The 24661-nt window shown below is 42.2% G+C and overlaps 1 protein-coding gene and 1 non-coding gene across 4 annotated transcripts in view; both read right to left on the bottom strand.

Moving 5' to 3' along the window:
• Positions 1-2101: 2101 nt before the first annotated feature.
• Positions 2102-24661, bottom strand: part of Nedd1 (NEDD1 gamma-tubulin ring complex targeting factor) — a 51920-nt gene continuing 29360 nt past the window's right edge. For all 3 annotated transcript variants that reach the window (XM_052753117.1, XM_052753116.1, XM_052753118.1), the window contains exons 6-15: positions 23642-23871; positions 21755-21956; positions 21202-21400; positions 17842-17970; positions 15843-15890; positions 14728-14930; positions 13508-13661; positions 12636-12792; positions 4116-4182; positions 2102-3691 (exon numbers count right to left, since the gene is read on the bottom strand). In XM_052753117.1, coding sequence (XP_052609077.1) covers positions 3587-3691; positions 4116-4182; positions 12636-12792; positions 13508-13661; positions 14728-14930; positions 15843-15890; positions 17842-17970; positions 21202-21400; positions 21755-21956; positions 23642-23871 — 1494 coding nt within the window. In that variant the 3' untranslated portion in view covers positions 2102-3586. The remainder of the gene's footprint in view (positions 3692-4115; positions 4183-12635; positions 12793-13507; positions 13662-14727; positions 14931-15842; positions 15891-17841; positions 17971-21201; positions 21401-21754; positions 21957-23641; positions 23872-24661) is intronic.
• On the bottom strand, positions 11856-11998 carry LOC128120147 (small nucleolar RNA SNORA79). Its single transcript, XR_008221792.1, has one exon. It is a non-coding gene; the product is annotated as a small nucleolar RNA SNORA79 (small nucleolar RNA).

A 24661-nucleotide genomic window follows, 5' to 3' on the forward strand; every position in this document is an offset into this window, starting at 1 on the left:
ATTATCCCAAGCTTGCACTCCTGACGACCTCCTTTGGCTGTATCTTTTTTTTTTTTTTTTTTAAAGACTGCTGGATTTGAACTACTACACTGTGATGTGGGATTGCCTGCATTTATGTCAGAATGCTATCTTCTTTGACTAGCAGAGTGAGGCTGGCCTTTGTGAGTTGGATACCAAACTCTGGTCTCAACATTGCGAGCATTTGTTCACCATAGGTGTTTTCTGTAAATGCATGAAGGGATTAATCAGTTTTCATACTTGGCTTTTTTTGGTCAGAAATACTTGTAGAACAGGTGATTTCTTTTGCTTCTGAAATTATGTCTACTTTTGTCAGTACTGTGGCTAGTGGCTTATCAGTTTTACTGCAAAGAACTAGCTCTTTAATTCACTATTTTCCCCCTAGTTGATTTTGTTTCCACTGCATTCTTTCCTTTCTTCTTGTTACTTTGGGGCTCACCTATTTTTCTACTTGCACATGGAAGCTGAGGTCACTGAATATAGGAGTCTTTCCTTTCCTAAAATAATCTTTTGATGCTATGCATTCCTCTACAAATACTACAGTGTGGTTTCCACAGTTTTTAAGGACTTATCTTTAATTATTTAAGAGGAAGAGGGAGATGAAAATGAGGGAGACAGAGGGGGAGAGAGGAAGAGGGAGAGAGCATGGTTGCAGAGGCCAAAGGAAGTTGTCAAATTCTCTGGAGCTGGAGTTACAGGAAGTTGTGAACCACCAAACGTGTGTGCAGAGAACCAAATTTGGGTCTTCTGGAAGAGCAGTATGTTCTCTTAACTGAGCCTTCTCTCCAGAATCTCATTTTCATTTGCATTCAACTCAATACACTGCTCACTTTATTTTTCACGTTTAAACAGTTTATATATTCATCTTTAAACTAGATTTCTTATGTTCAGTACAGTTGGGTTGTCTTTAAAAGATTCAATCTGATAATAAAAGTAACTTTTGACAACCTATAGGCAATGTAATTCTAGAGGTGTTTAAGTCTACCATCTTGCTGTTTATTTTTTATTTGTCCCATAACTTGTTTACCTTTTCAGCTACCTTCTTTCGGATTTGTGTAAGTGTGTGCATTAGTGTCCATTAGTGCAGGCATGCATGTACCACAGTCCACACTCAGAGGTCAGAAGACGATCAGTAGTGTCAATCTTCCCCTTCCAGAGTGGGTGAGGCCGAGTCTTCGGTTTGCTATGTAGATGTCAGTCCATCCAGCCAGCCCACAGTCTTCTAGAGGTTCTGTCTCTGCCTCGCACCTCGCAGTAGGCGCAACAGCATTACAGATGTGCCCTGCAGATGTGCCGTGGACCCTAGGTATTCAAAGTGGTTCTCATCAAGGTGTTCTCACCCACTTAGCCACGCCCAGGCCGTTTGGACTTTTGTTGTTGTTGCTGTTTTATGGTTGGAACTGATCACTTTCACTGGCTTATTACAATTTTTTTCCATTACAGCTGACATTCTTCCTTATGGCAGTCTACTTCCAGTTATTGTCATCCTGCTACGGAAGTGTGAACAACTCAGGACAGGCTACTTCACTGCATCCTCCCAACCATGATCATAGCCCATATGTCAGCTTTACCTTGGTTAAGAACATGATAACATCTTACATTTATCTTTGAAACAATGGGAAGTATCTTTAGTATTTAACATTGTGGGTCCTGGTTGCTTTGTGTAGTTACAACTTTCATGGTATCCTTTTCCTTCTTGAACATTTCCTGTAGCTCCCTGAACTCTTTCAGCCTTTCGAGGTCTGAAGAAAAAGTTTCATTTTCATTTTTGAAAACCACTTTCACTGAGTATAAATCTAAACTGCAGATCCACCTTCAGAAACTTTGAAGACATTCTGCCAAGACATCCTCTTCCCTCTTTTCTTCAGTTTCTATTTTCAATTTCCCTTGCCGGTTTGAAGAAATTTGCTGTCATGTTACCCTGAGAATTCAGTGTCTCTCAGAGACGACTGTGTGGTCCTCATGCTAACATACAGAAACTATTTTGTACATCTTGTCTTTTGTTTTCAAATTTCCGATGGAAGGCTAAGGTAATCCCTATTATTCCATTTCAGCCAGAGACAAGAAGTTCAAGTTCAGATCGTCTGTTCTGAATGCAAAAAATTTATTGACTGTACTTGGTATTTAAGTCATGACAAGCACTTCACCTACACAAAAAATTACTGAACTGTTTTATCAGACCCCTTTTCATACACAGTATATACAGCTATAGATAAAAGAAGGAAAATATTAATTTATTAAAATATAGCGTATAGACAAAGTACTTCTGCATTCTAACCTTGTTTGAGTGACATATAAGGAAACTTGTTACAAGTCATAATGCCGCCATATCCGCCAAGAAAAGACTACAGCATCTGAGTCACCTGGGAAAAGTCATTCCTGTTTCGTTTTTGGAAATAATTATTCATTGGTTTCTATTAAATATATCCTTACACCTTCCATCACTTTAGAAAACCATAAAGTTGGCAAACTAAGCTGCATTTTAGTAAATATTTTGATCCCAGAAAGCAAAACTGGGCAACAGACCTATATACAAACAAAGTACACGGTTGAAATCTTTGGGCAAGAGGCAACAAGAATGTAGATGGATGAGCAGCTCCTCATCACATTCTATCAAACAGTGGATCACAGCAGGCAGATGAGCATGTCGAGCTGCTGCCAATGTGCAAATTCCTTTCATGATGAACCTATATAAATAATACTATGGTAAGGCTAACAATAGAAAAATACTATTTGTAGCATACTATAATTAGAGAAAGTTAATGGTACAAAGCACAGAAAAAATAATCTATGCTTTTTATTTGTGAGGAAAAAAATGGCAACAATATTGTGATATTTAGTATCTTACAATAAATTTTCATTGATTATAAGTTGAGCCATGGTGATTAAAACCTTGTAGTATGATTTTGCACACTGTTAATTCATTAGACAATCAGCAGATGTATAGCCCTTGAATTTTCCAAACTCTTAGAAGTTTTTCCTATGTTAAGTTCGGTAACCAGAGTAGAGAGCCCTCAGAACACAGCGACAGAATTGCTAAAGGTACCATGTATCTGTACAACTCAAAGCTTCAACATGTACCATACACACAAGCAATAAGTCATACTTAATGTTATCATGCTAACAAAATAATGACTAATCGATAGCATGAAAAAAATCCAATTGCCACTTTAAAGTTATTTCTTCATGAAACAGAAGGTATATCAATGTTTTAAAAGTTGGCTACCTAAAAAAAAAAAAAATTTGGAATACAATTTGTCCATCAAAAATATGTTTTAAAAAGTCACTTACAAAATATAAACCTATCCTTCTACGCACATTTTCTTCTCTTAGGAAAAGGGCACTTAGTGTCTAGCTAAGGCGTTCAGAACATAAAGAGCCCGTTGACCTCCCTCTCAGGAAGACAGTATTCTGTGCAGTTGTAATATAAAAATATAAATATGGCTGATAGGTGGAACAGTGCCTGCCACAGCATCCACTGTCAAGGCCATGAAAACAATACTGAATCTGTCACTCCTAGGTGCCAGAAACTTCCCAACTCATAAAAAAATGAGGGTCGTCCGAGTCCTCAGAAGTGGGCCCGGAGTCTTCTGTTCTCTTCTCGAAGCCGTTCGATTTCAGCTACCAAGCCTTCATTCACTGAGTATCTTTCCAGCAAAGAGTGCATTTCATTCTGGAAAAGGGAATGGTTTTTAAATCACTGGCTCTGCACACTACTCAGAAAGCTGTGTGCTACATACACCGAGCTCTCACTTCTTTCATGCTCAATTAACTAGCTACATGGTAGTTTTTGGGCTTCACCACAAAGATTACTAGAGAAATTAAGTATCTGGAAGACTTACAGTCACACATTTGGGAATCTTTTTGCTTAGTCATCAAAAAACAAATCTGTGCAAAAAAAAGCCTTAACTATCACAAATTCAAAAGTAGGTGAGCAGCTAAGATCTAATTCACTTAGTAAAATGTCTGAAACTCCATTTACTTACCTTGGCAATTAGCTCTAACAACTAAGTAAAAATGTATTGGTTTTTCATGGATTTTTTTTTTTTTCAGATCCACATACTCTACATTCTTAACACACGATTTGCTATACGTACCAGTTGTATATGAAACTGTTTAATCATCTCCACTTGCAAATTCACAATATCCCTATGGCAAGCTTCCCTGGGAAGAATAGAAATCCCTGTTAGAACTGTAACAGTTCACAAAGCATTTTCATTGTTTAAATGATCAGGTATTAATCACAGGCATGCTAGTGTACAGTGATGTTTACTGTGTGCTTGGCAGGACAGTGATTCTTTAACTTGAAAATTTAGGAACTCATTAATTTTTCACAATGATAACCGGCATTTTGCCAATGATGAAACAGAGACAGCAGTTCTAATTCATCTAAAGTCACACAAAGAGGTGAACAAGTTGCCAGCCAGGCAGTCCTTCTCTACATCTCCCTGCGCTACACCCCTTCTGAAAGAAAGGGTCACTGCGGAAAGATAGACTAACAAGCAAGTCAGAAAGCTCACGAGATTACCAAGGTTCTCTCACTGTCAATGTCTTAGCTACTGAAAAGGACTGCCAGTAGAAGGGAGCTATTTGTTCAGCTCTAACTACTTCATGCCTATGAAGAAATCAGTAAGAATTAGTAACTACAATAAAATGACAATACATCACAGCACACATTACCAAATCATAGACGCCTCCATGTGTTCCCACCTGATGTCACTGTTTAACTCTTAAAGTCTTCAGTCTTCTGAACGTTACTGAACAAGAAATGCTTTTTCTTTAAAAGTAGATCTGCATCACATATAATCTGTACTCATGTTTGCACTGTGCTTGCTTTTAACGTTACAAAAATGGACCATGCCCCAGGAAGCCTGCAGTGGCTTATGACATAGTTTAGAAATCCCATGCTTGCACATGCCATACCTCCTGTACTAGCAATCCACTTGTTGTGCCCTGTGCCCATCCTCCTGGCAACTGACACCTGAACTACTTTCAAATTTCATTATTCCCATTTGCTATAGGCAACCATGTATGTACCTTCGACTTACACATTCCAGTGTCCAGGACACATCAGGTATTGAATTTTCATTATCCCCATGTTGTTTTAAGTGATTATATATATATATATATATATATATATATATATATATATATATCCCTCAACTAATACATTCCAGTGTCCACAGATGACACATTGGGTATAGACCTGTTTACTTCTATGCACTCGCACAAATGGCTTTTCATATGGATGGTTTTGTTTACCACCAATACAACAGAGTTCTGCTCCTGCTCACCTCATTAAAGCCAGGTATTAGCACACCTTCCACAGGACTTTGCCATGAAAGTGACATTTTGGTATCACATTAAATTTCCATTTGCACAGAGCTCCGCCAGCCTCTGCCTCCCAAGTGCTGGGATTAAAGGCATGCACCACCACCACCCAGCTAATCTTCCGTTTTCTGATTAGCTAAGCGGCTGAGTACTTTTCTGAGTTCATACACTGTTTCTCTTCGGGAATATACTGCTTGTGAGTTTTTATTACTCATTATAAAGTTGTCTTTTTTTGACGTGCCTCACTATGTAGCCCAGGCTAGCTTGGAATTTCTGATCCCCTCACTCCCGAGGGCTAGGATCATTGGCATGCATCACCTCATCTGACTCACTGTAGACTTAAAAAATCTGGTTCTTTGCTGGCCATGAGATTAAGACAACATAAAGCCATTTGTATTTCATCATTTGAAAACTCTATGTTTAGCTCCATGCTCCACTTTTTAATTGAGTTATTATTTTTTTTTTTAGTTCTTTGTATAATTTAGAAACTAACCATCTATCAAACACATCACTGATAGAAGATTTCTGATTCTTTAGGCTGCTTTGTTACTCAAATGATGTCCTCTGTGGTACAAAAGCTTTTTAGTTTTAAGCCATCCCCATTTGTCAATTGTTGGTCTTAATGCCTGTGCTACTGGGGTCCTGCTGAGAAAGTCCTTTCCTATGGCAATGAGTTCAGGCTGATTCCCCACTGTTCCCTGCTGTCTACTAGAGTATCAGGTCTAATATCAAGGTCCCTGATCCACTTGGAGTACAGCTCTGTGCTAGACAAAACAGTGATCTAGTTTCACTCTTCTCCATGCAGCTATCCAAATGGACCAGCACGAAGATGCTGTTTTTCTCCAATGTATTTGTGGCTCCTCCGTCACAAACTCACACGGCTGTAAGTGTGTGAAAAGTCTGTGGCCTGACCAGCACGAGGATGCTGTCTTCTCTCCTATGTATTTGTGGCTCCTCCGTCACAAACTCACACGGCTGTAAGTGTGTGAAAAGTCTGTGGCCTGACCAGCATGAGGATGCTGTCTTCTCTCCTATGTATTTGTGGCTCCTGTCACAAACTCACGTGGAGTAAGTGTGTGGAGTCTGCGTTCTCAATTCTCTGCTATGGAGTGGTGTGTCTGTTCCTGTGCCAGTACAGCGCTACTTTTATTACTCTAATCCTGTAGGATAACACGGTCAGGGACTGGAAGGCCCCAGCAGTTCTTTTATTGCTCAGAATTGTTTTGCCTATCCTGGGTATTTTGTGTTTCAAAATGAAATTTACAATTAATTTTTAAGTTCTGTAAAGAATCATATCTTAATTTTGATGGGTATTGCCCTGAACCTGTAAATAATTTTTGGTAGGACAGCCATTTTTACAATACTAATCCTACTAATTCATGAGCATCAGAAGCCTTTCTTTTTTTTTCTTTTTTTTTTTTTTTTGGTTTTTCGAGACAGGGTTTCTCTGTGTAGCTTTGCGCCTCTCCTGGAACTCACTTGGTAGCCCAGGCTGGCTTGAACTCACAGAGATCCGCCTGGCTCTGCCTCCCGAGTGCTGGGATTAAAGGCGTGCGCCACCACCGCCCGGCCAGAAGCCTTTCTTAATCTCTGGAACTTTTATTTATTTTATTATTAAGTTTTTTTACTAGACAAGTCTTTTACTTCCTTAGTTAGCTTTATCCCCGCCCCACCCCACCCCTAGGCTGTTGCGAATGGGACTGTTTCTTTGATTCCTTTCTGGGACGGAGGGCAGAGACAGGCACGAACCTACTGTCTGAGGAGCCACGAGCACTTGAGCGCTGGTGGGAGACAGAGTCACCTTTCTTTACGGGGTGAGCTTGGGGCATCCATCACACTCCAGGGCAGGGCCCACTCCCAAGAGCAGTTGGGCAACTCAAACTGAATCCAACGGGGTGTGCAGTAAAGAAGAAAACTCTCTCTGTAGACCAGGCTGGCCTTGAACTGCGATTAGAGTGCGCCACCACCAAATTCTCAATGGAATTATCTTAAAAGGTCAAGAAACATTTAAGGAGATGTTCAACACCCGTAGCCATCAGGGAAATGCAAATCAAAACGACTCTGAGATTCCATCTTACACCAGTCAGAATGGCCAAGATCAAAACCACAAGCAACAAACAGCTCATGCTGGTGAGGATGTGGAGCACGGGAGAAGGCCCTGCATGGCTGGTGGAGTGCAGACGTGTACATCCACTGAGGCAGTCGGTGTGGCAGTTGCTTAGAAAACTGGAAACCAATCTACTAAAGACCCAGCTATCCCATTCCTGGGCACACCCAAGGGATACTCAACTATACCACATGCTCAACTATGCTCATAACAGTGTTATTCGTAATAGCCAGAACCTGGAAACAACCTAGATGCCTCTCAGCCAAGAAATGGATAAACAAAATGTGGTACATTCACACAATGGAATATCAGCTGTTCAAAACACGGACACCAGGAAATTTGAAGACAACTGGATGGAACTAGAAAAAATCATCCTGAGAGAGGTAACCCAGACCAAGAAAGACAAACATGGTATGTACTCACTTATAAGTGGATATTAGCTGTAAAATAAAGGATAACTATGCTACCTACAATCCAGAGATGCAGAGAGACTAGGTAACAAGGAGGGTTCATGGGGGTTGCCCAGATCTCTCTGGGAAGGGGAAACAGAAGAGACTTCTTGAGAGGTCTGAGGGTAGATGGGGATGGGAGCATAAGCGATGGGGGGTGGCGAGGACAGAGGAAGAGAGTACTGAGAGAGACAAGGGGATGGGCGCATTTCGGGGTAAGGTAAAAACCTGGTGCAAGAGAATCTCCCAGGAATCTAATTCTCCCAGCAGGGGGCCTGCAGGGTTCTGACCTAGGCACTCTGCTTACATATGTGACAGTTGTGGAGCATGGTCTTCCTGTGAGAGTCCTACCAGTGGGAACAGGGGCTGTTTCTAACTCTTTCGGGGCCCTGTTCTTCATGCTGGGTCGCCCTGCCCAGCCTTAATTTAAGGGGAGGTGCTGAGTCTTACTGCAACTTGACATGCCATGTGCTTTGTTGACACCCAAGGGAGGCCTGCCCTTTTCTGAACAGAACTGGAGGAGGAGTAGATGGGGCGGGGGCAGAGGGGAGGCGGGGAGGCACTAAGAGGAGAGGAGGGAGGGGAAATGGTAAACGGGATGTAAAATAAATAAGTAAATAATTTTTTTTTTAAAGAAAACTCAAAGTTTTGGGGGTAGGTAGGGTGGATATGGGAGGAAAATACACTGGAGGAAATTCTCCAGAATTAATCAAAATATTATTTTAAGAAGACAACTTCTGGGGCTGGAGAGATGGCTCAGCACTTAAGAGCACTGACTACTCTTCCAGAGGTCCTGAGTTCAATTCCCAGCACCCACATGGTGGCTCACAACCATCTGTAATGAGATCTGGTGCCCTCTTCTGGCGTGCAGGGATACATGCAGACAGAACACTGTGTACATAATAAATAAATAAACCTTTAAAAAAAAAAAAGATAACTTCTTCCTATGAAGACCATCATCTTTGGTTAGACACATTCCCAAGCAACTTAATTTTCTGGTTGCAACTATAACAAATTTAATTTTTTCTCTCTTTTATTTTCAGTATGACAAAAGCTGTTACTGAAAAACAGGAAGTGTTAGGGACGCAGCTCAGTGATACAGCATGTGCCTAAGGTTGCGCCTGGTCTCCAGCACAACACCAGAGAAGAATTCAGAGTCACACATTGAAATGAAGAAGGCACTAGGAAGACCGGAGGTGTAGCCAGCAGAGCGCTGGCCACCATGCGTCAGGCCCTTGCTGCAGTTCCCAGGAACAGACAACAAAAGGCAATAAAAAACGGATCTGACAATCATCCACACAGCCAAGGTCCCAAAACTTACTGTCTTGCACAAAAGGAAAATTCTAGATCAGATCCATACGTATCTCTACTTTTCCATCCTGCTGTGTATTTATTTCAGTATGGCAAACCAGGCTGGGATACGACCGGGGACTGGCACTTGAAATACCCTTCCCCGGTAGGGGAAAACACCTTCCCTGTTAAGGCCATGTGACTACCAGGAAAGTCAAGGTTAGAGGCAAGAGGTACTACAGAGGACAGCCTGAAGAAAGGCGAGGCTGGTGTAGGCGATGTCCCCAGGAGACACCTGTGAGCTCGTCACTCGTGTCTGCACTGGACTGGATGGCAGCGGAGCAAAGGTAAAGTAGCAGCTGGGGAGCAGAGGACATCTGGACATTCCTGAGATGTTGGTAAAACAAGACCAAGATTAAAAGATGGAGTGACTCCTCCAGACTTCACCTGCTGTCCCACAGAGGCAAAGATTGAGCCAGGGGAATAAAGGGAAACTAGGGTAAACTACCTTTAAGAAAACCTAAACCCAGCCGGGTGGTGGTGTTGCATGCCTTTGATCCCAGCACTTGGGAGGCAGAGGCAGGCGGATCTCTGTGAGTTTGAAACCAGCCTGGTCTACAGAGCGAGTTCCAGGACAGGCTCCAAAACTACACAGAGAAACCCTGTCTCGAACACAAACAAACAAACAAAAGAAAACCTCAACCCAGTATCTACAGAGTCAAAGAACCTGTCTGACAAATGAAAACCTTGAAAGATAACTTATGATACCACCTCTCAAGGCTAATACCAAGAACAAGCCTGGTGACCTATAAAACTGTAACTGTTAAAATTATCCAGAGTTGCAAATACAAAGAAATTTAAACTAAAATCAAAGACAAGTTCTTCCTGGAGAAAAAAAAAAAAAAAAAAAAAAAGAGGTTCAGGACTCTAGACTGAACATGTGCAGAAGAAACTCACCATGAGAAGGTGAAGAACTAGCTAAAATTTCTATAGATTTTAAAGTCAACTGGAGACTGGCCGCAGAGTTTAGAATCCCAAGAACCTCTGCTGTCAAGTCTGCACTGACCACTCCCTCCCCTGGACCTTCACTAAATGCTTGTATTAAAATAAGGGAGGAGGAGCAAAGCCACAGAGTTGAAGGAGAGTCCCTAAGGCACAGAGCACGGGACATCTATCTCATGGCGGGGAACTGAGCATCGGAAGCCGTATGGCCTTCACCGACAGGAGCTACCATGAGAGCTAAAGGGAATGGCCCAGTCCCTCACACTGGCCCTCTGTGCCCACAATGACAGGGCAGCTGCACATAACCTATCGGAAGCACAGACGGAGCAACCACCTGAGAGACCCTAGGGCCCAGAAAGCCAGGGGCAGACTCAGTACAGAGACAGGCCTTGGCAATGCAGAGGTGGCAGCAGCTACAAAGCAGAGAAGGACTCGGACCCTCATCAGGTGAAGGGCAGGCTGAGCCCATTCCTCGAGCATCAGCAGACCCCGTGTGAACTGACACTCCAATGCTTATGTAGACATGGCAGGAAGTACTACCCCATTGCTCCTGTTCTTAAAGCCCTCCGACTAACTCTCCTTTCGGCCAGTTTCTTCTTGCTGCAGACGTTCTTAGAATTTATAACCGTGTCTTTTCTCATGCTGTTCCCACACACTTCAGTGGGAAACAAAAATCTCTTCAGCAATACCTTTCTAAATTTGCCCAAGAAAATTGCTCCCTTTCCGTGTTTCCAGCATCATTTTCCTTGCGCTGGACTCAGCTGTTATCTACACAGCTTTGCTATTAGGCCATAAATATTTATGCAGTGCTCAAAAACCCTTATGTATTTTAAAACCATGCCCTGCAAATAGGAGGACTCGGAGAGAAAGGACTAAGGCAGACCACTTATCACCTATACAGCTGTCTAAGTAGAGAACCAACAAAAACAAGTCCTATTAGAAATACCAGGAACAGGATCTTACTGAGCAAAACTTAATGGAAGGGAAAGAAGAACAGACTGAGGATGTGAAGCTGAGAGAGCAAAGGAAAACACGCCCAGAGACCCGGACCAGTCACAGAACAAAGGCTTTCAGAACAGACCCACAGCCACAACGAGCCGAGAAAGCAGGATGTGGACAGAGTTCTGCACTGCTGTGTTCACATATCTACTTCAGGCCAGTTGTTGTTACATGGCAAAATTTCCCTGTCATACTGTCAACAGTGCCCTATTTGCCAATCTGGAATGAATGAATTCACATTAAACACACACTCATCATATTGGGATGCAACATATTTATTCCAAAGAAACTATGGCCACTGTGGGAAGATTCCCACTTTTGTATTCTTAATATCTGACACATAAACTAAGCACACACATTATCAAAAAGACAATTTTTCAAAAAGAAAATTTCTAATATTTAAAATGTATTTTAAAATATTTTAAACATTAAAAAGAAATGTGTACCAATTAAAAACTATACATCTCTGATTTTCTTCTCATTATAATCCAAGCAATTAAAGGTCAGAAAGGAAAACATCTCTCTCTCTCTCTCTCACACACACACACACACACACACACACACACACACACAAATCTCAGTAACTAAAAATAACTTCCAAACTCTGAAATAACAAAGAATAGGAGGCAGCAACATTCTAGAACATGCAACTTAAAAAAGATTGTTTGATCCCGCAAATTTCAGAGAATATATAGATAATTCCAATATCTTAATATTCTCTGAGTGAAAAAAATCAATTTTAATTTATGATGACCTAAAATCCTAGAGCCATACCTAAAGGCAGTAGGAGGAACAGTCATCAAAACATAACTTCATAATGAAAATTCAAATGACGGGAAGAACAGTTAAGTTACAGAGAGATTTCCTATTGACTTGTAACACTCCGATGTGCTCTATCCGAAAACACTCAGAAGTACACTTTAGAGGTATCTGTCAGGCCTGGGCGATGGCTCAGTGGCTGCAGACACTTGCTGTCAAGCCCGCAGACTTGGAGTTCCACAGAGCAGAAAGAGAACTGACCCTGCAAGCTGGCCTCTTGACTGTCACATGTGTAAAGTGACGTCTGCCCCCATCCCAGCCCCCCAAACAAGATAAAACATGCGTAGACGTCTACGTCTCACACATCACTTCCCACAGCGCATCTAACGGTGATCTATAAGTGTGGCATGGAAGAACTACATCTGAGTATATAAAAAATCTGCCCACATTCTGATGATGAAGACCGAATCTGCAAGGGCATCCTGCACCCTGGACTTTTCCATCACGTTATCTTTTTGCTGCTCCAGATTAATGTCCCTTTTTCCATAGCTCAGCACAGAAAGATAAGACTTCCCGTGTTCTACGGTGTTGTGGCCGTCAGAGCCTAGACACACAACACAATCACCAATGGCTCTGGTTTCACACATGCAAAAACAAATTCTGTGACTCATTGCTGCTACCTGAAGTCATCCAGAGTTTCCTGAATCATGTTCTGAATGAAGCGGATTTGAACCGAGGTCAGGGGTGCATTTGGCCGACTGTTCCCAAGAGTATCGGCTATTTTTTCTGAGAGGGAACTGGCTACTCCAGCGATGACAGAGGGTGCTACCTTTGGAACTAAACAAATGGAGGAAACAGTAATAGTTTAGTTGGACTACGAGACATCAAACATTTCTAAATAAGGTTTGGTAAAGGAAGACTTGGGGAACTGCAAAAGAACGATGTTCCTGTGTCATTTAGAAAAACCCAGGGTCTGGAATACAAATTTTAGAAACTTTCTATGTCATTATTTCTAATAGTCATTTATCTGTATATATAAACCGCCAACTGTCTAATGTAATAACACATGACAGAGGGATTCATCTTGAAGAGTCCCTGAATCATTCCTCTTATAAAAGATGTATGTGACAAGCTGCACCACAAACCAGATAAGCCAGGACTATTATAACAAACAGGAGGACCACGGGAGTGAACAGTGCCCCAGGCAAAGCCCTAGAGTTTAACAAATGCAGTGGACTTGCTGGCCTCTCTGGAAAGAGATTCTCTCAGGCAGTTCTTACAGATCAACTTAGCTCCCTTATATGCAACTGAGTCTTAGGAGTCTATGGCATGATTCTAAGGATAAAACTTGAATACAAATATTTTACAGAATTCAGGTAATTAACCATGCCTTTTCAAAGAGTCTCACTTCATTCTATGTACAGTGAATTAAATCAAACCCTTCCACGTTAGAGTGAGGAGGAAGCTCAAACCAGTGTCACTGGATTTAACCACTCACTCACGCTGGGACCAACTGCACATTTTCAAACACAAGGACCTTCAATGTGCTTACTTGGAGCTGAGGATCCGTTGACGGAGGGTTCATGTATCAACTGGGCTTCAATCTCTTTTTCTGGCTTTTCGTATTTTTCAAGATTTCTTGTTTGGTTAGATGATGGAGAGGTATTTAGAATTCCAGGTTCAGCACCAGAGATCAACTTTGTAAACTTTGTATTGAAAACAAACAGTCACTTTAATATGTCGTTGCTTAGTTGACCTTATTCCCCATAAAATTTTTCTCCAGTTCTCCCTTTTCCCCCCCAGTAGGTAGGGTCGGGGAAATGAGGAACAGAGAAAGACTGAGAGGCTAATACTAGCAGCAAACCAAGTTAATAATTAATAAAGAGGTGACTATTTACAAAAGGCTCATTTACTAAGCACCTGTCCATTACACTCAAATGCAAACTCCGGAAAGAGGTGGGGAGGGAGAAGGGGAGGAGGCCATCCCTGGACGCCCCACATTAACTAGACAGAAAGATCTGGAAATAAAAGACATTTTTACATTTCCGACTTCATTATCTTTTGAGTTCTAGTTTTAAATATAAATTAGAAAACACAGACATTTGCACACCTACAGTTTCGACCTTCCTACGACCTTTGACCTCAAGGTGCTAACACTAGTGGTTCTTAGCCACCTCAGATTTGCTTGAACACTAAGAACAACTTGAGCACCAGCTTGTTCTAGGCTGCAGTGGAAATACATCTTAAAAGAATTTTCCCCTTTTCTACATAGCAATTTTCTTTTATCTCAACTTAAGAAATTAAGCTTTTCATTAAGTATGGGCACTATTCAAAGCAGACACAGTGAATGAAAACAAAGACACATCACCATTGTTTAGCTTTACTTCTCAGAAGTAAGAGTTAGCTGGAACTTTCTTTTCCTCAACGAGAATGAAGACCGTACACAGATTTAGGGTAACGACATACATTATTTTAACTTGATTTTCTCTTTTAAACCTGAAGTTGATTCTTTCCCTTGCCTTCATGAGAATAAAAATCATTTCTCCCCCAAAAAGGAGAGTTATGAGGTATTTTCTTGCAGATGAGTAGTTACCTTCAACACAGACAAGGTCTGACAGGCTTCAAAGATGTTCTTCAGTTATTAAAAACTGACACCAAGATTTAAACTTTTCCTGCCCAGTGAGTACATGGCATTAATAATGAAGACATCCACCGGTGGTCCCCGTTTTGAGTGACAGACACTGAATTCGGGTATTACGTTTCAGTGGATACCTGCTTCAAGGACTCCTTAGGCTCCTGCTTCCCCAGGTAAGTTTTCTTTGCCTCAGCCGTCAGCTCATGACTTTCATTTTCCTCTTTCACTGGGGATCCCGTAAAGACACTAAGAGGACTGGAGTGCAGGACCAGAGTGCCAGAAGTGACTGGATTCTTTCTCGGGGGGAACACGGAGTTCAGCTGTGACAGAAAGTCCAGGCCTGAAAAAGGGAAAAGAAATGCCATATGCACACAATGTTTACCAACCTTAAACAACACTTGGTATAAGCACCTACTCAAAATGATGGCAAATAATTCAGCAAAAAAATGGGATTTGGAGTCCGAGGACTGGCTTATTTCTTAGCTATTTCCCAGAGCTGATATGGATTTGGGAGTATATTCTTTCACAGCTTGAAACTGTATTTCCTATGTGGAAGTGTGGTGAGCCTTTAAAACCACACATGCCCAGGCACATCGATGCACTTCGGAAGACTAATGTGCACAAGCCAGCCTGGACTACATGGCAAGAATGTCTTAAAAAGTTTCTTTTCTTGTGACAATACTTTGAAAACTACAAAGCACAATATTGTTTTAACAGCATTAGTTCTTGATAACTAAGTGTTTTAATTTGCATGTGTCTGTGGCAGCCTGTAAGGCGACCCTGATGATTCGTGCCTTCGACCTCCATGCTGTGTACATTCCTAGGTCTGCACGTGAGCTAGACAAAGAAAAGGAATGTGGGAAAAGTGGTGTGACATCACTTCCAAGATCAGGGTACAGCATGGCCTCGCTGTGGAAGCCCATTCTCTGTCTCGTCTGAAGAAAGCAGCTGCTCTATTGGCAGCTTGACCAAGGGCATACCCAAGGGGCAGGAAACGGTCTCTCCAGTTAGAAGCCACACAAATGAGCTTGGAAGCAGTGCTGAATGCAGCTCTGGCTGACTCCTCAACTGAAGCATCAAGGAAGGAATGACCTGAAGCCCAAGGCAGCTAGCCAAGCGATGCTCAAGTCACAGGAACAGTGAGAGGCCAAGCGTTTGCTACCTAAAGCTAAAGCAGTGGGTGAGTTGTGACGCAGCGGCGGGGACAGCACTGCTTCGGATTTTCATGAAAATATGTCCTTAGATTTCTTACCATCGCCTTTGCCTACAGATTCATCACCTCCCTTGTTGACTACACCATCTAGAATAAATTAACAAAATCAAGTTATTTATTTATTTGCAACATTTTCAAATAATAAACTTTTAAGTTTTGGAAAATTGCAGGAAAACAATCTGTAGCAGCTTAGGCTTCCTATTGGCTCTCCCAAGAGTCCAGAGACTGACATTCTGGAGTATGACTGAAGTCAAACATCATCAGGAGACGAATACATGTTCCCTCTGATTTTTTTAGCTTCCTGCCGAACAGCAAATCTGAAGGTCCATCCTATGGTCATGGAAGGGGACAGCAGAGCATGAACAATCCCTGAAGTAGGTATCAAAGACCCAGTTTTGCTTATTCTATCTGGTGCCTTTCTGATTGGGGCAAGCTTCTGATACAGTTAAACTACAATGTTTGCATATTTACACTAGAGATAATGCCTTGATTATCTGGCAAAATTGTTTGGGTAATTAATTTAAATAAGAATATTTTACAAGTATTACAATGTCATAAAAACATATGGTTTTATTGACATTAACGTCAATCGCAGACTATTGCAATATTGTAATTATTCATTTACCAATATATAACAAAAACTGTGAACTCAATGTTAACACATTAACAGAAGAATGGACAAAGGTCACTCACAAATTCATCAGAAATACACATGGTTAGCCAATAGCAAATGATTACCTGATCAGAAATCTTGCTATCTGCGTATGTATGTTTACCTAGAAGCTACACATCACATACTAACACTCCCACCTCTTACCCTCTCCTCTCACTCCCCCCCGCCCCACACACACACACGTGCATGTGTGTATGCATGCAGACTTTTTAAAGTAAGTTTTTGGATTCTTCCTAATATAAAAATTGTTTTTATTTAACAGATGAAGAAACCGAGGCACAAAGATTAAGCCTTTTCCTTGGAGAACTGCACCCTTGAGACCGACCAATTTCTAGTCAACAAAAGCAAACATTGTATCTGACCATGTTTTCCTTACCACGAAGATGAAGCCTCAATAAATGGAGACACACACCTCACATTTTACATTTGAAAAACAGTGCAGCAACTAAAAGAATTCACGAACTTAGACACCTGCAAAAAAGCTCTTCAGTCTTAAATGAAAAGTTGCTCTATCCCCCGCCCCCTCTGTGTGTGTTTAAATCCTCTACTATGGACACTTAGATTTTTTCTGTTTTTTCAATATTATAAATAAAACAGTAAACACACAAATCTTACAGATGTCTCTGAATATTTTCTGAGGTAATTGGTAGAAATGGAATTAACAGAAAGTATGAATAATTGAACTATCCAATAACCCTCTAGATATTTGCCTGGATCACTGACACCTGCTATTAGCACTGAACCCATCCCACGAAGGCGTGTGAGCCTCAGGAGAGCTGAGAAAGCACAGCCGGACAATGACATACACTGTGTCTAGGCATCAAGGCGGCAGAGGCTTCTTTTTAATGTGACATCTGCAGGGTGGTGGCGGAGATGATGCAATATACACATGAAACTATCGTACAGAAGTGCAAAAGAAGAGGCACTCTATTCCCTACCCATGAACACACTGAATTAATATCAAATAAATACTAACAATCTTTATTTTTATATACCAAGCATCCAAGGTTTTAGGGAGGTTTATCTGAAGCACATACAAGTCAAAGATTGCTTATAATGGTAGAAACTCCTTTAAGAAATTCTGTTGGCACCTAAGTACAGAGATGGAGCACTTGCCTAACATACAGAAGACCTAGGGTGGATCCCTAGGACAGGGGTGTGGGGAGGATCAACCCTTATGGAAATTAAAATGCTATCTTAGGAGCCATGTCCAACGGCCAGCATTTGCTTTGGCATGTTAACTTCTCACATACAGGGTACAGGAAAGATCCCACTCAGGAACTGAGAAAGTCAATAAACCATTATATGGCTCAGACCCCCGTCGAACAGAAGCGAGAGACTACGCCCACTGACCTGCACACTTACCATCTCTGACTGGTGAGAACATGTCACCTAAACTACTTTTCCCAGTATCATCAAAGCTGGAGAAATCTTGACTTTTTCCACCATCTGTTTCCTTAGATAAAATATCTGTATTTATGCTTCGAGGCAGGCCTTGGGAGAATCAGATACAAAAATCAGTGCTGTAACATACATCTAAATAGCTGTTACCACCAGAAGCTAGATTGCAAAAATGAACGTTACCCATATTGTGGCAATCTTATAATTGAGCATCAAGGAAAGCAGCAGAATATGTCAGTGAAGGACTTTTCAAAACAAACAGCTCATTTGTTCATAGGATTCACTTCAGTAGAAAGTTTCTAATATCATCAATATGTTTTTGCTGCCCTCTTAAAGTACACCGAATACAATGTATGTCTGTTATGCTTCTGACTGTCTATAAATGACTGAGACAAATCTACTAGGCATAAGCATGAGGCCTGAGGTACAACAGGAGTCAGCTAACATTTGTTCCCCACCTTGCAGAAAGCAGGCCTCTGATCCCCATCCAAACTCTTCCCTCACTAATAGTGGGGGCTTAACCCGACTCTCGGCATTCTCAAACTACAGGACTCAGTAACTCACTTTGTTACCGGCAATAAGGAAAGGAGTAGCAGATTCATAAAGATAGTACAGTGGGCAACAGCTAAGGGCTTGCTAGTGCATGGCCTTAGAGCTAAGACTCTGGGAGAAACCATAGATCAAGGACCATCTTGCTTGTGTTAGGGGTGTGAGTTCTCCGAAGATGCAGCAACTAAGTGAACTCCAGTTCCTGGACTGGCAGCATGCTGCTGTATATTTTAAAAGGAGCTTGACTTGGCACCTTGATCTCAAGCTGAAAAGCCTGAGATGGAACAGATGACTGGATTTCCAAAGCTGACCAAGCCTGGCTAAAGAAATGAACTTAACCAACTGCTAGAAAACCAAAGCTCCTGTCCATCCCAGCACTGACAGGTGTTTACAGCAGTGGTTTCAGCTGGGACAGTGATGCACAGCTGTAAACCAGCACTGGGAGGCTAAGGAATTCAGGGCTAGCTCGGCTACACAGTGAGCGGGATGAAAGGAAGAATGAGGGCAGGGAGGAGTGTCTTCCTTTTTTCTAGGTTTTTAACATATCTGAATGGATGTCCTAGCCTTTGAAACAGAGAGTTAGTATCATAGAGAAACAGTACTAAAGCCTTAATTTTCACTTCTTAAAAATTGCTATTTCCTACTTAAACTGAGGACCAGCAACAAGTCTACAGAGGTTCTTTTCAATAAGTAAGTTGGATAATTCCAGCAAAAACAGGAATTTTTAAAACTTTAGTCTGTCATCGTCATGGTCATGACCATGACTACAATATCACCAACACTATGGTTCACTGAGTGTCTCGTGTGCCAGGCCCAGTATCACCAATATTATGGTTCACTGAGTGTCTCATGTGCCAGGCCCAGTATCACCAATACTATGGTTCACTGAGTGTCTTTGTGCCAGGCATTTGGGATACATCTTCTCGGACTGCCATAATCATCTTAAATGTTAAACATTATCTTAGTGTATAAAGGGAAGCCAATGAGAGTAGAGCCCAGGATGGCTCAGTCCGAACAGTGCTTGCCCTATAAGCAGTAAAAGCTGAAGATGATCCCCAGACCCCACAAGAAAAGAATAGCAGGGTGCCTGCAATCCGAGCACTGGCAATGGGGAGGCAGAAGCATGGATCTCTGTGACTTGCTGGCCAGCTAGCTTGGCAAGTTCCAAGCCAGAGAGAAACTCTGATTCCAAAATTAAAGTGGACAGTACCTAAGGAATGTGGCACCCAAAGCTGTCTTCAGGCTTCCATGCACATCGGCACACACAGCACACCTGCACCAGAACACGTGCATGTTCTCTCTCTCTCTCTCTCTCTCTCTCACACACACACACACACACACACACACACACACACACGAGACACACAGGCTGAACAAAACTGTGTCTGTGTGTGTGAGACAGAGTACAGAAGCACAAGTAGGACAAAGCTTATGCAGTACTGAGTCTGCCAAAGGGCAGAGCTGAGGAGCTCACCACTGTGAGCAAAACTTCTCTGTAAGGTGACAGTTATTTCAAAGTAGACAGAAAGCTATTTGCAGAGACAAACCAAATACTTACTTTGCCAGAAACTTTGAGACTCTGTTAAGAGCTGTCATTAACCAGTAACCCAGCAGACCCAAGCCTTCAATTGCTAAGGCGTGCAGTTATCCTTGAAGAAGAACTACTTATTAAAGACCAATAACGCTAGTTCACGGCTTATAGGCTACTGTTTTAATCTTTTAAAGTTATGAAGAAGAATTGCAAATCATTTATGAAAATCATGGCAAATTTTCATAATACAGTTAATTCAGCATTTTAGGAGACATTATTCAGTTAATACTTCAAAAATAACTTCTAAGTAGACAGTCTTCAAGTTCTTAAATATGGACCTGGTTATTTTTCTGTGTGTGTGTGTGTTGTGACTATTCTGTGAGAGCGACACAGACCCTCACAGGAAACTGATAATGAAAAGTTACCCCCACACTATCGGAGTCAGCACGTTTGGATCTGCTGCTATGTAGAAGCAGTAAGCTCATGCTGAGAAGGGAGGACCCGTCCTGTGCAGTAGAAGACAGGGTATGTGCGTCACTATGGAGGGTAAGGTGTTTTCTGAGAAGTCACAGACTGTGGTCCTAGATTCTGCTCTCGGTACAGTGAACCCACTCTTATACTGCACCTTTCTCTGACCGGAAGGAGTCAACAGGTTATCAGAGGAGATCATCTGCACACTATAAACTCTCCATGAACAAACTAACAGGTAAATGTGTGCCAGGCACTATTCGCCATTTCCAAATATCCGTCCTATCACCTGACTGACTTTCCATTTTATGACATGAAACATCGGGAACCATGAGGTCAAACCAAAGACAGAGCACTGGCCTTCCTTCCCACCCTCTACTCAGCACACAGCATGGCCTTCCTTCCCACCCTCTACTCAGCACACAGCATGGCCTTCCTTCTTCCTTCCCACCCCCTGCTCAGCACACAGCATGACCTTCCTTCTTCCTTCCCACCCTCTGCTCAGCACACACACTCAGACAGTCTGAGGGAGGGAGTGTTCAAGAGGAATGACTTCTCTAAAAGAATCGTTCCTTCTCACAACAGGACTTCAGCTAAGTGCTCCCAAGAGCTCTTTAACAAGGTAAAGTTAGTAAGCTTCACTTCTTCAACAGTGTCTACAAGTCAGTTTTACCTAAATACTCAAATGTGTCCAAGGTTCTCAAAAAAAGGTGCTAATTACGTGATATTTGGGGAAAGACAAAGTCCTCAGCACACTCCAACATAAGGAAAATTACCTGCTTTGTCCTGGGCAGCACCGGCTCCTTTGCCCGACGACGCTGTCGTCACGGGCTGTGGGAGAACTGTGGCAATGGAAGGGGTGGTTACTTCTCTGACAGTTCCAGAATTCTGAGCAGCCCCACCGCTGCTGCTCACAGCAACACTCCGTTTGGTCCCTGATGGGGCCTTATTTGAGCAGCCTTTACTTAAACTTGCCTGAATGGAAGAGAATATTTAAAAGCTCAGGTTACTAATATGGCATACTATACATTAATATTTCATAAATGCTCTGCTAAATTAAAAACTTAATTTTTCTTTTTATATATTTGAAGCTTGCTCTAAACAAAAATGCATTTTAGAGTACTTTTGATGAAGGTTTACATAAGAATTAAATATTAAATAAATTTAAAATCAAGTCTCAGATGGCTTTATATTAAAACTATGTATAATGTCACCATATAAAATCACTAGGAAGCAATACAATGCTGTGTTTCGTGGACAAGATATAATTTTCATTTTCTGAGCTAGGGATTTTTTGTAAACCTGAAAATATGGAAGAGAACGTCTCACCTTCATCAGAGACGTGGAGTACTGAAATGCTATACATTGCACAGATGTCTTGTGGGCACTGATGGTTTTCACGGGGGATTTCAGCATCCTTAGGTCATACTGATAGATTTTCCCCCGGGAGGATCCAACAGCCAAAGTGGCTCCATCAGGCATAAAGTCTACGGCGGTCAGAGGAGCCTCAGCCACTAGAGTTTTCACCAGCCTTTGGACGAGGAGGAGATGTGCAATCGTATTAGTATACATGGGAGTAGAAGCTTGGAGGACACAACTATTGATCAAAAACACTCGGTCAGACCTGGGCAAGCAATGCATACCACAGACAGCTGCTTACAGCAGCCTGGAGTCTGTCCTGTAAAGGACTGGACACTGCACCCTACTTTCTACTCACATCAAAGACACAACTGACATGTTCCAGGTAGACCACCTACTCCCTCCAGCCAGTACTCTATGGCAGGGAGTGTGACAAGTCCCTAGTGTCACTTACAAACAGCCACCAGCCTCAGGGCTGAGCGGGCACCACATATCCAGTTTCCACTTAGTGGCCTGCTTGTCTCTGGGGGGACTGCGACCTTTCACAGGAGCAGATGCTCCTCTGTTCTGAGTTGTACATCTCTTGACCAAGAGGCTAGAAACAACACAGTTCATGTGGCCGATGGAGACTGACTTGCTCTCTGCTGGTCTATCTGGTACTAGACAAAGAGGAGGAAAAGAGGCTTACTGAGCCCAGAGGCTGCCAGACAGTGAACCATGTCACTGGTGTACTGGCGAAAGGCCCCAGTCTGGAATCTCCCGATAGCAACCTCCAAATTCTACATGATCTTTAAATACTGCTTATCGTTAAACACAATTCTAGCAGCCTTTTCTTCTTTTAAGAAATAAAGTTCTAGCCGGGCGGTGGTGGCGCACGCCTTTAATCCCAGCACTCGGGAGGCAGAGGCAGGCGGATCTCTGTGAGTTCGAGGCCAGCCTGGGCTACCAAGTGAGTTCCAGGAAAAGGCGCAAAGCTACACAGAGAAACCCTGTCTCGAAAAACCAAAAAAAAAAAAAAAAAAAAAAAAAAAAGAAATAAAGTTCTACCTTAAGCAGTTATCCCAAAAGAAGGGTTTGAACGGTTCGAAGATCATCGAGCTAAGCAGGGCCAACATTTCTCAGGGATCTCTCTGGTAATGTCTGGAGACTATCATAACTCAGCAAATGCCACTGTGCTTGGTGGGGAGAGACCAAGGACAGTGCTGAAAGATACTACAGAGCTCAGGACGGCACCCATAACAGAGAAACACCAGACCAAAATATAACTAGTTTAGAAACTTTGGTACAGAAAATAAATTTAAAACAAAACTGCTTTAAAAAAATAAGTGTGTTCAGTTGTATTTTACAAAAGAATCTTAAGACTGATGAAATAAAGACATATAATGAATCAATCTCAGTCTCTCTCCCTCTCTCTCTCTCTCTCAAAACATTCATAGTCTAAAAGCATCCTAATGTCCATGCTATATTCATTATTCTTTTCTATGTGAGAAAACACAAGAAAATTTTCATATTAGATACATCCAATGTACAAATATTAGATCCCGCTGATAGTAACAGAACCCTGTCTAAGTCACAGACATGTCTGTTAATGAAGTAACTGTTGGTAAATTAAAGCATGGACACCTTAGAGCTGGTGTAGGTTAGTGGACAGTGCTTGCTTAGCATACCCAGCACTCTAGGTTGACCCTAAGTACCACAGAAGCTGGGTATGGTGACACACCTGTAATTCGAGCATTCAGTACCACCAAAGGATCTCCAGTTCAAGGTCATGTTTAGCTAACTGGCAAGTTTGAGGCCTGCCTTGGGTAGGTGAGATCCGAACTCAAAACAAATACTCAGGATCATTATCACACTTACTTCTTACTTGAAGTGTCATAGAGGATGATTCTTTTATCCAAGCCTATGGTGACAAACAGCAATTCATTGACAGGCGAGAAGGAGATGCCTGACGCTGGAGCCTTGTGTGTGGTGTCAAAGCTGTGGTATGAACTCTGGCTGTTCACATCCCAGAGGGTCACTACTCCGTTATCCGAAACGCTGCCCAGGAGAGACTTCCTAAACAAGGAGTACTTCATGTGCCGGACAGGCTGTGATGTAAAGACACACGGATGTGATGGCTGACATTCATAAACATCCATGAACATGACTGAACTCTACCAATTCTGTCCACACCGCTTTAGGTATTCCCAGATTTAAGGACAGACATGTTTTGGCCACAAACCCCACCACGTTATTTAACGTGCTGTAAGGTGACCCTGCAACATTTCAGTGTTCTATTAGTTGAGTATCTGTCATCATTTTATTATCTGGAAGAACACAGCTTTTTCAATCTCCTCCATTTCAGAGGAAAACTGTTAATATAACTGTATGGTAAAAAGGCCAGTGAAAGAAACAACCCACCCTGACCCTGAACCCAGAGCCAGTGAAAGAAACACTTTAGCCCTAAAACCAGACCCAAAGAAACACGTTGGCACTGGAACCAGAGCCAATGAAAGAAATACTTTAGCCCTAAAACCAGAACCAAAGAAACACACTTTGGCCCTGGAACCAGAGCCAGTGAAGAAACACACCCTGGCCCTGAAACTAGAGCCAGAAGGCTAAAAAGGACCAATCAAAGAAACACAGTGTGGCCCTGAAACCAGAGCCAACTCTGCCTCTGTCCCACTGAACATGAAACCAACCAGTCCCTGAGCAGGAAACCAACCAGTCCCTGAGCACGAAAACCAACCAATCCCTGGGCAGGAAAACCAACCAATCCCTGGGCAGGAAACCAACCAGTCCCTGGGCAGGAAAACCAACCAGTCGCTGAGCAGGAAAACCAACCAGTCCCTGAGCAGGAAACCAACCAATCCCTGGGCAGGAAAACCAACCAGTCGC

Source organism: Peromyscus californicus, unplaced genomic scaffold (genome assembly GCF_007827085.1).
Source record: "Peromyscus californicus insignis strain IS unplaced genomic scaffold, ASM782708v3 Scaffold_24__1_contigs__length_46423439, whole genome shotgun sequence".
In the NCBI taxonomy this organism is placed as follows: Eukaryota; Metazoa; Chordata; class Mammalia; order Rodentia; family Cricetidae; genus Peromyscus; species Peromyscus californicus.